This window comes from Sabethes cyaneus, chromosome 3 (genome assembly GCF_943734655.1).
Source record: "Sabethes cyaneus chromosome 3, idSabCyanKW18_F2, whole genome shotgun sequence".
Taxonomy (NCBI): Eukaryota; Metazoa; Arthropoda; class Insecta; order Diptera; family Culicidae; genus Sabethes; species Sabethes cyaneus.
In genome coordinates, this window is record NC_071355.1 from 105,811,064 (window position 1) to 105,823,742 (window position 12,679).

General features: G+C 37.4%; 1 protein-coding gene across 1 annotated transcript in view; it reads left to right on the plus strand.

Annotated features, from left to right (window-relative positions):
- Window positions 1-12,679, plus strand: part of LOC128741883 (alpha-actinin, sarcomeric) — a 90,852-nt gene that overhangs the window by 16,761 nt on the left and 61,412 nt on the right. The window contains exons 2-3 of the mRNA XM_053837985.1: window positions 7,369-7,529; window positions 8,746-8,960. Of these exons, the coding sequence (XP_053693960.1) occupies window positions 8,841-8,960 (120 nt within the window). The 5' untranslated portion in view covers window positions 7,369-7,529; window positions 8,746-8,840. The remainder of the gene's footprint in view (window positions 1-7,368; window positions 7,530-8,745; window positions 8,961-12,679) is intronic.

Consider the following 12,679-nt stretch of genomic DNA (forward strand, 5'->3'; position numbering starts at 1 on the left):
GAGGAAGACAACGAATGCTGCACACGAAGACACATCCGAGGTATACGGCAACTGGTGAGAGAGGAATCGTTGGATAAATGGCCGCAAGATTGGGTCAGGGGCCGCGAACGGTAGATAGACGTATAGGCTCATACCGGTTCTATCGACCTGGTTGAACAGGAAGCATGGGTAAGTCAGCTTTCACTTGACGCAGTTCCTGTCGGGGCACGGTTGTTTCAAGCAGTACCTGCACCGGTTCGGACACGCAACGACACCTGCCTGTCCAGAATGTGGAGAGGAAGAAGAAACAGCAGAGCACGTTGTCTTCGAACGCCCAAGATTTGCCGCGGTGAGAAGTGAGATGCCACCTTTAACCGTGGATAATGTAGTAAATGAAATGTGTCGGGAGGAGAGTATTTGGAATACAGTCAACAGTGTAATAGCACAGATTATGGTGCAGCTGCAAAAAAATGGAGAGACGACCAACGGATAAACAACGCTAATTAGGACACCTGGACAGCCGTAGTGAAAGCAAAGAGGCAAGCATGAGGCAGCGACACTGTGGATGGTCAGAAATCCTACGAGGGTGGCTATGAAAGGATGGAAGTCATGTAGGTTGCCATCCTTAGATCGGTGCACGTCTCGATAGGTGCAGTGGAAGCGAAGTGGCGAACTCGACAGAGCAGTTCTGAGCTGGACGGAAACTCTGTGATGGTGGCTGTTAGGAGATTATGATCGGTACACGTCTTGGCACAGTCTCCCAGTTGGCCTCGAGGTATGACGCTGGCCTAATAAGCCAGTCATCGTATGTTCGAATCCCGGCTGGGAGAGGCTGTTAGAGTCTATAGGATCGTATCAACTGGCCCTGTACTTGTCTTGTACTCTAACAGCTGGCTGCGAAGTCTGGCATATAAAAACAGAAGGTCAAGTTTCGATAACGGAATGTAGCACCCACCACCACATCATTAGGTTGCCTGGCATTGAGTGATTCCTCACATAAAAAAAGTACAACATCGCGTCGGGCAGTCGAGGCTAATGCGAAAAGAGGAAAGTTGTGGTGGCTTTGAAGCAATGCCGACTATCACTGTTACGGTAGCAGACGTCCGCGAAGCAATACGTGTCATCAGGAATTGGGCAGCCCCAGGAACAGACGGCGTTCAGAATTTCTGGTACAAGAAGCTAGTCGCGGTTCATGCCAAGATAGCCGAGTGCTTCAATAAGGTATTACGTGAGCCTCACACGCTGCCTGATTTTGCTACCCGAGGCACCACTTTCCTCATCCCCAAAGACAGCAACACATCAAACCCATCAAAGTACAGGCCAATCACATGCTTATCAACCCTGTACAAAGTACTTAATGCCATCATTCCACTGTGAGCAACAAAACATCCTGACGGAGGAGCAAAAAGGATGCAAAAAGAATACCCATGATGGCTATAAAGATCAGGCCATCATGGGCAAGTGGGGCAAGCGGTGCGCAATCAGACTGCCCTTGGATGCATAGTCGACGTAACGACCAGCACCATGATTGTTGAGAAAACGCAGTTTTATCGTGAAAAACGATTAAAGCCATATAATCTTTGCTATAAACTTTTTCAATCGAATAATCTGTCAATTTAGTAGAGTTTATTAATCAAAACAGGACTGATGGAGTTTTATGATTCATTCCTCATTTAGGGGAAACAAGGGCGACTTGATCCCCATTTTGTTTTAAGTGTATTTCTCGAAAGTTCATAAGAAAAAATACCTGTTTTTTAACTTTTCGGCAGTTTACAATACAACTTACTACCTACAATTTATCAGTTAGTGTTATGTAACGCTAAACAAAAGATATGGAACATTTTGAAAACTACTGATAATTTTACATACTAAAAATATGCGGGAGACTTGATCCTCGGTTCAGGGACAATTGATCCTTTTGCAAACATTTATTTTTTTGCTTAATTTTCATTTGATAGTTTTATGAAAATAAGAAAAATTCCTGTAATATCATTATTTAGTGTACAACAATTGATTTCAAAAGTATAAAATGTATTTAGAAATGAATTTATGTATTTAAATTTAGAAATCATAGTACATCGATCTATAAAAGTTTAGTTTTTGACATTTTTTATAATTTGCGACGAGAACTGTTTCGTTGGCCTTTAACTTTTGAAGCGTTACATTTTTCCTGTTTAACAATCAAAGCAGCCTCCAGCTTCAACTTTATAGGTGTATCTTAAGGATTTGTGTCTCTCCTCGTTTTCTTACTCTTCGCGTACTTTTTCGTGGTGATGCCTTTGGAAATGGCTTAATATCTTCAGGTGTTTTGATAATTATATTGTTTGGAACCATGGATTTTGGTACCGGATTAATAGAGTTCTTCAAAGAAGATGAATTTTTTTGTACAGAAAGTACGGATTTCGTTATTTTGACCCGTTTACGTCCACGTTTAATTTTTATTTATGTAACAGTTTGATTCGCTGTCGAACAAGTTTGTTCTTCTATTGTCTGCGAAGAATTTGGCTCATGTCGATCAGTTATATATGACGGTAGAAAATCCTTGTCATTGAATACATTTCAATTTATAGGATAAATTCCAGTAACGTGAAAACCACTCGTAGCGTTTTTTGCGGAGAAAGCTTGCGAGAAGGCTTTAGCAAAGCATCGCAAGTAAATCGTGATAGTTTTTCCACTGTGCTGAACCATCCAATCATCACAAGCGTCGTTGTATTGAGCTTTAAGTGAACCATATACTGTCCTATCGAGAGGCTGCAGTTTATGTGAAGTGTGAGGAGGGATTGTAAGCAAGTGTATTCCGTTCGACTTAGCGAAATTAAGCGAATCGATGCTGATATGGCTTTCGTGGTTATCTAGGATCGTCAGACATGGGCTTTGGATAGAGCATTTGGTGAAATTTTGGAAATAATTTCTAAATAATTAGAATAATTTCGGTTTCTTACCTTGTTATCCGAAATTTGCATTAAGCAGTCTCCGAAATCTGCTTTCTTTACCAAAAGTGAAAAAAATAATATAAAATATCGTACCGAAGCTATATGTAAACAAAACCGGTACGTCATGACAGCTGGAGAAAATATGGCAGTAATGCTAGTTTTAATGATTCTTCGTGATTTTTACAAAACGAATGTTTACGGTAGGAGAATCGTTCATTTTAGTATTTGTAAATTCGTCATTCGTCAAATTCGTCATTTCCTATCAAAAGGATCAAGTGTCGCTGAAATTATGTGGATCAACTGTACCTGTCGTAGTATGTTTTACGGAAAATTATTCTTGTAAAATATATGTAAGTTTTAATGTAAAATGTATACAGCATCAATGAATAAACATGCTTAGCTAATTTTTTGTTTGAAAATCAATTCAAAAATTTCAAGACAGATCTCCGCAGCCAAAAAATTGGGCTTCACTAAAAAAAGAAGTATGAAGAATTATTCCGTTGGAAATCTTATTATATTATATTTTTATTGCAATGTAAAAGTTCATTACAGTTTTGTTTTGCAATTTTATTAGTTGAATGAAACGTACAACTTAAGTTTTTTTTCTGCAGAAAAAATCATTGTATTTACTGAGAAATAAAGATTGGATCAAGTGTCCCTAGGGATCAAGTCTACCTGGTCTCCCCTATTGTGTTTAGAAAATGCGAACGCCCTTAGCTAAACGCTTGACGGAAACGGCCATTGCTATAAGATTAGGTATGGCGACGGCGAGCATGAAAATGTGACCCATACCTTTTATATGGATGATCTCAAGATCTATTCTTAATCAACAGAACGACTAGGACTAGCTAACAAATTAGTTGAGAGTAAGCAGCGATATCGGTATCGAATTTGGGCTTGACAAATGCCGATCAGTACAGCTTCAAGCAGGGCGCTTGACTAGTTTTGATGGCCACAAGGTCTACGATGGGGAGATGATTAGGGATATGGTTCGTGGCGAATCGTACAAATACCTTGGTTTCAGGCAGCTCACCAGTATTCGCCAAACCGACATCAAGATAGAGCTGCGGGATGAATTTTTATGTCGAGTGAACCATGTCCTAAAGTCTTTCCTCAACGCGGGGAATAAGGTGCAGGCACTGAATACATTTGCCATTCCCTTGTTGATCTACAGTTTTGAAGTGGTGAAGTGGAGCAAAAATGACCTAGAGTATCTTGAGAGGAGAGTGCGGCGAGAATTCAAACAAGTGGGTATGCGCCACTCTCAATCGGCACTGGAGAGATTTACTTTATCACGAATAGAAGGGGGTGTAGGAATAGTCGACATTCAAGCACTGTGCGTTGCTCAGACGCGTGAATATTTCGTAGAATACGCAACTCGACACGGAATATACCGAGCTGTTTGTGCCGCTGATAGGGGCTACAGCGCTTTACATCTGGCGCGACCAGATTACGACCTCAGATGCAATCTAATGTCGATGGAAGAGGAGATTGCATCTTGGAAGCAGAAACCAGCACATGGTGCTCACCCCTACCAATTGAACCGGCCTTATGTCGACAAGGTCGCGTCGAACTTATGGCTCTCCCATGGTGAACTCTCTATAGTGGTCGAATCCGACATGATAGCCAATTGAGAAAGACGGTACATCTGGCATCAGGATGTAGAGGATGTATGTCGAATGTGCCATCAATCACAAGAAACCATCGACCCCTAATAGCTGGCTGCATAGTAGCAGCAAATGCAGCCTATACAGAACGCCACAACAACGTAGCAAGGATATTACGTATGAATTTCTAGTTTTTTGATATCCGCATGACTGATGTTTCTGCAATACAATCAGTTCTCTACCTCACAGCGGACACTATCGGAATTCCGGATTTTCAAATGACAAATGACACCGATTTCATCAAAATCGGTATAAAATTGTTGATGTTATAACAATATCAATCTTGGGTACCCCTGCTAAAGGTGTTTTTTTTGTCGCACATACAATGAGGAGCTTAAGCTCCTGAATATATTGCATTTTTTTGTCATAAGAAAAACACGGTAGTCGCTTTGGTTGATAGGGCTTTACAGTTGACAGATGCCGAAATCAGACCGAAAACATTACAAAAAGTAAAAACAATGCTACATAAAAATCACTACCCCAGCTATTTCGTAGAAAAGGTAATAAAATAAAGATTACATAGGATGTACAATATGTTAGAAGTACCAAGCAAAGAAACAACTCAACAATTCGTGACAATTCCCTATGTTGCCGGTTTAGGTGAAAAGTTAGGCAGATATTTAAGACAATTTAATATTAATGTTGCTTACAGACCAACTGACAAAGTAAAAAACGTATTATTTACAAAAACCAAAGACAAAATTATAAAAGATAAAAACGACGTTTGTGTTTATGAAGTAAATTGTGGTCAGTGTCAAAAGTCGTACGTAGGAGAAACAAGCCAATTTTTACATAAACGAATGGAACAACATAAATATAGCATCAAAGCAAAAACAGTTGGTGGTACAGGTTTAAAACCCAACACACCATTGAAACAGGTCATGTTTTTTAATTTGACGAAGCCAAAATCATAAAGAAAATAACTAAGCATAACACTAGACTAATAGCGGAAACATTTTACATTAAAATTAAAGGTGAGAACAATGTTGTGAATAGACAAGTAGATTCCGCAACGTTCAAAGCTGCATACGACCCTGTAATCAAAAAACTTGCGAGAAAGAGAAATAGAAAGTAAGACATAGTAAAGAGAAAGATAAACCAAGTAGAACCTAATGGACGAAAAAGTGTAAGTTAAGAATTTATAATATGTTTTATGTTGTAAATGTGCCTAATATAGTGTTTTAGTGTCCGCAGATATTGAGCGAAGACCAGCAGTAGCTCGAAACGTCCGGACTAACTGGTAATTAAAAATTTTCATACTTATTTCGCCGAAAAACGTCGATTAAATCGAACAAACATTGCGGTGGCGGCGATTATCTGAAATCAACATATATTGCACTTCAATGTTCTCGCTGAAGTATTTTACCTTCATTTACCTTTAGCCTTGTTGGGTTTACCTAATAGCGAATTCATAAATTAACCTGGCTCAGGTCGATTGGCACTCAGTTTTAATCGAAGTGCTGTCAAAGCGTTCATAAATTAACCGAGATTGCATTTCGGTTAAACTGACAGCATTCAGTTTGAAGCGCAGGTTAAAACTGTCTAGCATTACGGTTTACGGGTCGATCTGTCAAACTGCCCGTATCGTTCATAAATTTCGGGTTCGAGTTAGCACGAACCTAGGTTAATTTATGAATTCGCTATAAGACTCCCGTGACTCAAAACAAAAAAGTAAAGCCTAGGTGCTACATTTCGTTATCGAAACTTGACCTTCTGTTTTTATACGACAAACTTCGCAGCCAGCTGTTAGAGTGCAGGACAATTGCAGGGCCAGTTGGTACGATCCTATTGACTCTAACAGCCTCTCCCAGTCGAGATTCGAACATACGATGACTGGCTTATTAGGCCCAGCGTCATACCTCGAAGCCAACTGGGTAGCTAACTGCTCACCCCACATGAATTTGTTCTCCAGTCTCTCTTCTGGAATAGGTTGTTGAATCATACACCGTCCTTCATCCCTGGATGGGTAAGGGATGTCTGTTGTCAATAGTCCCCAACCTCATCGTCATCCAAGACTCCATCCTCTATAATCAAATTCTCGTTGTCGAGATTAAAAAGGAAAAAAGAAGAGGAGGATGGAGGGTTTTAGTCCGTTTGTTGGTTATTTTAAAATGATTTATGGAAGTAGGATATAGAGAAGAAAAAAAAACTGTCGCAAATGCAGATTGGTTAAAAAAGAAAGAAGTGGTGTGGTCGACGTGCGAAACAATGTTTTTCAATACTAGATCCTAAGAAGTTCCCACTAAAGTTATCTTGATAGAATATAGAATCGTAGAAACTCCGCCCACATAAGAGGCTCAATAAAAAGCAGTCAAAAAGAAAAAAAAAGAAAAAAAGGGAAAAATAAACGAAGAGAAAAAGGACTCTGACTCTTTTTAGCTCCCACTCCCATTCGCTACCAGGGAGTACGATTCCAAAAGCTGATACACCAAGCCTTGGGGCTTTAAGTTGAACTTAAATTTGGGCTTAAATGGGGATTTCAAACACGGCTTGAAAATAAACATGAATGGTGATAAATAAACATGATAGGGTTTCAAATTGAACTTGGAATTCAACTTTAATTTGGAGTTCAATTGGACTTAAAATAAGACTTGAAATAGGATTTAAAATTGAATTCGATATCGGATACGAAATCTGAGTTGAAATTGAAACTGAACTTGACATTTACTTCAAGTTTGATTTGATACTGGATCTGTTCTTACGTAGTTAGTTCATTTATCTCAAACAAAAGCAAAGCAAAACCTTGGGCTTAAACGTCTTTCTAAGACTTGATCCTTCTTTATCGACAGACTTCGCAGCCGGCTGTTAGAGTACAGGACAATCAAGGGGCTAGCGCAACGATCCCACTCACTTTATCTTGCAGCACCACCCAGCATAGATTCGAACATACAACAACTGGCTTGTTAGACCAGAATTGTACCGCAAAGCTAACTGACTGGCTCACAGGAAGGTAAGTGTCAATTTTTTTTCTTGCAAGACGTAGTCCCAAGTAAAAATAAACACTCAAATTTACATTTTGAAGCAGGTGGTGATAGGTAATAGGAGATGTTATAACTACTTTAATAAGCTATAATAAGAAAAACTAACGTTGTCAAACACAATAACCTACTGGAATAGATTTTGTAGTTGAAGAAGTAAACTTCTTTTCAAGAAAACAAAATTAATATTCAAACCTGCTCGTGCTATGAAAGCATTATATTCAATTGATTCAATTATATTCAATGCCAATCACTTAAAAATATATGAATAAGTATAGACAAGCATTTCATTAAATTTTTCTTGGAAAGTTTCATAAGAAACGCTGTTGTAAAGGAAATGAAATGGTTCCGGATCCCTGTAGCACCGCAACTAATTAATTAATTCAATTTATTCTAATTCTACAACTTCAAGTTTTATGAAATTGTAAAGGAATCTGATCGGGAGGTTACAAATTTTTGCACCTAAGTGCTGAACCATTTTCTTTGGAAATTGGCTGAGCCGCCAGTTTCCTATCTGGCTATGCACTAAAACCTTTAACTTTCAAGTTATTATATGTAATATTTTGTCTCGTCTAATCCTAAGTATATGGTATAAAGTTCACAATTTAATAACTGCAACAACTATCTTCATTTATTGTATTGCGCTTACAACCATTGATATTATTTGAAATATATAAGTGATAAAAACCAGCAGTACTGAACAAGTCCGTTTTGATACTTGTAGCATTGATTAAAATGTGTAGTGTGTATCCGAAGTCAGTGCGTGACGACAGTATTTTTTCGTTCGAATATCTAATGTTGGGAAAACGAATGCGCAGTCAGCTTTTCACGAGTAGAAGTGAAAAATAGCCGATGGGCGATCGGACGATTTCTTATTAGTTTTGAGTTTGTTACCAACGCGGGCGGATCGAGCGACAGTACATTCGAGTAGCACGTAATACAGTTGTTATTAGTAGTTTCTTTTATTGCAAAGAAAGTTACGATGATGTCGTTATTAATTAAACATATTTGGAAATATGACTAATATATTCAAACACGATTAAGGAAACCTGCTATTGTAACTCGGTTGCAAACATGTGGTTTTGACTTGTTTGGAAATACTTGAACGATCATTAGCTTATATAACGTTTTCGAAGATAAATTTTAACTAAGTTTTTCTTTCTTTTCTTTGATTGCTGTGTATAAAAGGTAAAGCTGATACAATCGGCTAGTTTTTACCGTTCTTCGCTTAATATCGTCATCTAACGAGTTTCGCTGAAAATTACAAAAAAGAAACAAGTAATATGATCGAGAACGGTGATTATGCCGTGCAATACGGTGGTGAAGACGCTTATATGGAGCAAGAAGAGGAATGGGAACGCGAAGGACTGCTTGATCCTGCATGGGAAAAACAGCAGAAAAAGGTAAGTGCCGTAGAATCAATATCAATGACAAGTGACGTGCGAAGGAAGAAAATATTAATAAGATTGAAGCATTCGATTATTACAAGTTATAAAGATGACCCAGCAATAGATTGATTCGTGCTGCAAGTTGGGCTATATTTTATATACCTTTTTTCATATAAGAGTCAACAATTATATCAATAAGACTAATTTATTGAAGAGGATGTTTGGCACCTGAAATAGTTGAATACAGTAAACAAGTGAAGATTATCTGTTTTTGGATAGCTTTACTGCGATGATTCATATTACAATTTTCTGGTTGAGCATTCCTAGTGTGATTCATGGTATTTTATTTTTAAATAAAAAATGGTGTACCATTTGGCTGAACGATACATATTTTCAGATTTTTGAGTTTATAAATATATATGTAGATCATGGTTGCTGCCCTGACTCGAAAACACTCAAACATTTAAACTTTAGTATATATGTAGCGCCAAATTTACGGTGAGCACAATAGACACATAAGTCTGCGTGCCATTGAGAGCTCAAGGTCTTATAATTTTTCGTTTAATTGACTTAGTGGAATAAATGAAAAATTTGTCTACTGGAACGTATTTTTTCCAATTTTATCTATTTTGTATTTCACATTTTAATCATACAAGGTTGAATAAATTGATACAATTTGAGAAATCTAATTATAGAAGTAAAATATGTGTAAAATGTACCACGAAATCTTGTATGTTAGTCTGCTTTCGCATGTAGGAGGAGCAATGTGTACAATACAGCTGGCATATCAAGAATAACTATAAATAAACTTTGCTTGCTCCTATTAATACCGATACTGAAAGCCAAGTTTTTCAAAAGAAATGCTTGCTCGTTAAGCGACATAGCATCAGCGGTTGCTCCGTGAAATTTCTCGTACGAGAACGTAACTGCTACAAAAATAAAACTGGTTTATCCAGCAGTACTTTTCTCTTAGTTTTGTCGTAAGAAATGACAGGAATTGACCATATTAGTATGAGTGCATACATATATAAGCTGAATAAATACTGGACTACTCTTTACTAGATGGTTTGTCGTAGAATAGATATGGTATTTTGCCAAGATGGAACTGCTTAAGAGTAAGAACTTGCGACAAGGGAATCCAATGGGAGATTGTAATCATTTTTGTTGAAGATCTGTATAACTCCTACAATGCGTTTCGGATCATAACATCATTTGTTTTATAACATTTTTTCATTCCTTAATAACAAAATTTTTATTAATATAAATGTATCGAGACCAGATGATTCTAACAAGAATAGTACAGAATTGTAGCTCCAGTTAATATTCTTATCAACGTTTGTTATAGGTGTGATAGAAAACTAATATTTCACTAAGGTTGTATCTTATTGTATCTTATTCTGCTACTAATAACACAATTTGTTACATTTGCAGGACCGAATGTTGGTTTTTGTAACAATTCCTGAAGACTAGATCGAACTATAACATAATTTGAAATATTTGTGATACACCTAAAGCAGGTTTTGTTACAATTTTTGTTATTTTAACTCAGTGGCGACTTGTTGGGGCTTAGCTTACCTGTTCAACCAGCGAAAAATAAAATTTAATACGCAGCTTTTTATTATCGCATTTTTATATTTTAATCAGGGATGGTCCGATCAATTTGATTCAATTTTGATTCAACTGACAGTACCGTCTCAGCCGAGCGAAATTGGACAAAGTCATATATGAGACATTTGCAGAACTAGTTATTATCTACAATTTTGCTGAATCTTTTGTTGTATCTTTTGTAGTTACGGAGCTACAATGCTAATACCTCATTAGTTACTAAATGAGCGTTCACTTAGTTAATAATAAGGTACTAGCATTGTAGCTCCGTAACCACAAAAGATACAGCAAGACTTTATTCAGCAAAATTGTAGATAATTACTAATTATATAAATTTCCCATACATAACTTTGTCAAATTTTGCTTCACTGAGACGGTACTGTCAAATGAATCATAATTGAGTCAGAGTGATCGGACCATCCCTGATTTAAATCATAAAACAAACAGAGGTATTCACGTAGCGCTTGCTATGTTGCGTAAGCGGTGTATTTCGTGTACATTTTTTTTGGATATTATCACTACGACCAGCATTTTGATCTATTGTGATCATTTCGTGTACATACTGCCACAATTCACATTACAGTTCCGCTTCCTATGTAACAACGGAATACGACGGTTTACTTTACTAGCAAACTCGTCTCAGAATTTTACCAACCAAATTCAAGAATAACCACCTCACTGCGAAGTTGTTCAATGCTGAAGATGAACGAGTTAATGAGAAAACTTTGCGGATAATGCATGTCAACCGCGCTCCATTTTCAAATCCCCTTCGTACCAACACCTTCGTTCCTGGTGCTAATCTCTAAAGCAACGTTCAAACGTCGTGTTGAACGTTTTCCTTATTAGCTTCGCAACTAAATAAAATGGAATCAAAGCGCAGGCCATAGGGATATGTGGTAGTAAGTTGTTCAATGCTGAAGATGAACGAGTTAAGGAGACAATAATGCGCCCGCGCTTTCGGGTTGAAGCTTTTTCATACTCTCTTTTTATCTCCTTCGTACCAACACATTGTTCCTGGTGCTAATTCAGTATCAAGAATCAACAGCAGGAACAAAGTGTTGGTATGCTTGTGCATTGAGATCTCTAAAGCAACATTCAAACGTCGTGTTGAACGTTCTGCTCATCAGCTTCGTAACTAAACTAAATTCGTATTGCATTGAATATGCGTCGGTGCAAACGAAATCATGAACGAGTGATGAAAATAATTTTGTCGGGCTGAATTTTGTTGCCTGTCCTATGAACAGGTTGAACATGCGGACGAGTCGCCACTGTTTTAACTACTAACGAGACGAAGTTTATAACCAGTATTGCTCGTTTCTTTGGTAACAAAACGCGCTGCTCACTTTTTTGATCGCTTGAAATCGTCGCAGAGAGAATCTGCTTGGCTGTATGTAAGTTTTAAGTATATATTATGTTTGTCTAGCACGTAAGCTATTGATTTACTTGACAAAATAAACGATAGTTGCCCCCGCGACGATTCTGGCGAAGGTTTCGCCCGCGACGGTTATAATTCATCGCGTACGAAAGGGTGGGAAATTGATAATATTAAGTCAACTGGTGCACTATGAGATATCAGGGGGACAAAAATCAGAAAACTGACTTTCACTAATTCGCTTAATGAAATTTTCTCTTGATAGTAAACACTTCAATTAAGAAAAATCCAAAATAGCAAGTCTCTATTCGATGTTGTTTCTGAGATAGAGGCTGTCAAGGTTGAAAAACGATATGATATACACTGAAGTCGCTTTTTACGCGGTTTTTTTACGCCACTATTTTTACGTGAATTTCGGTATTTACACGGTTTTTTGCGCAGATTTCGGAATTTACGCAGTTTTTTTACGCGAATTTCGGAATTTACGCGGTTTCTTTACGCGAATTTCGGATTTTACGCGGGACGTATCCTTCGCGTAAAAAGCGACTTCAGTGTATACGATTTTTGCCATTAAAACACGCTTAGTTTCAAATCAATTTTTAACACTATTTTCAATAATAAATCTTATGTATTATATATCATTAGAAAGGTAATGAAATGAGCTTTCCGAAAAACAAATGGTTCAGACAGCTAGAGGAATAATAATAATAATAATAATAATAATAATAATAATAATAATAATAATAATAATAATAAT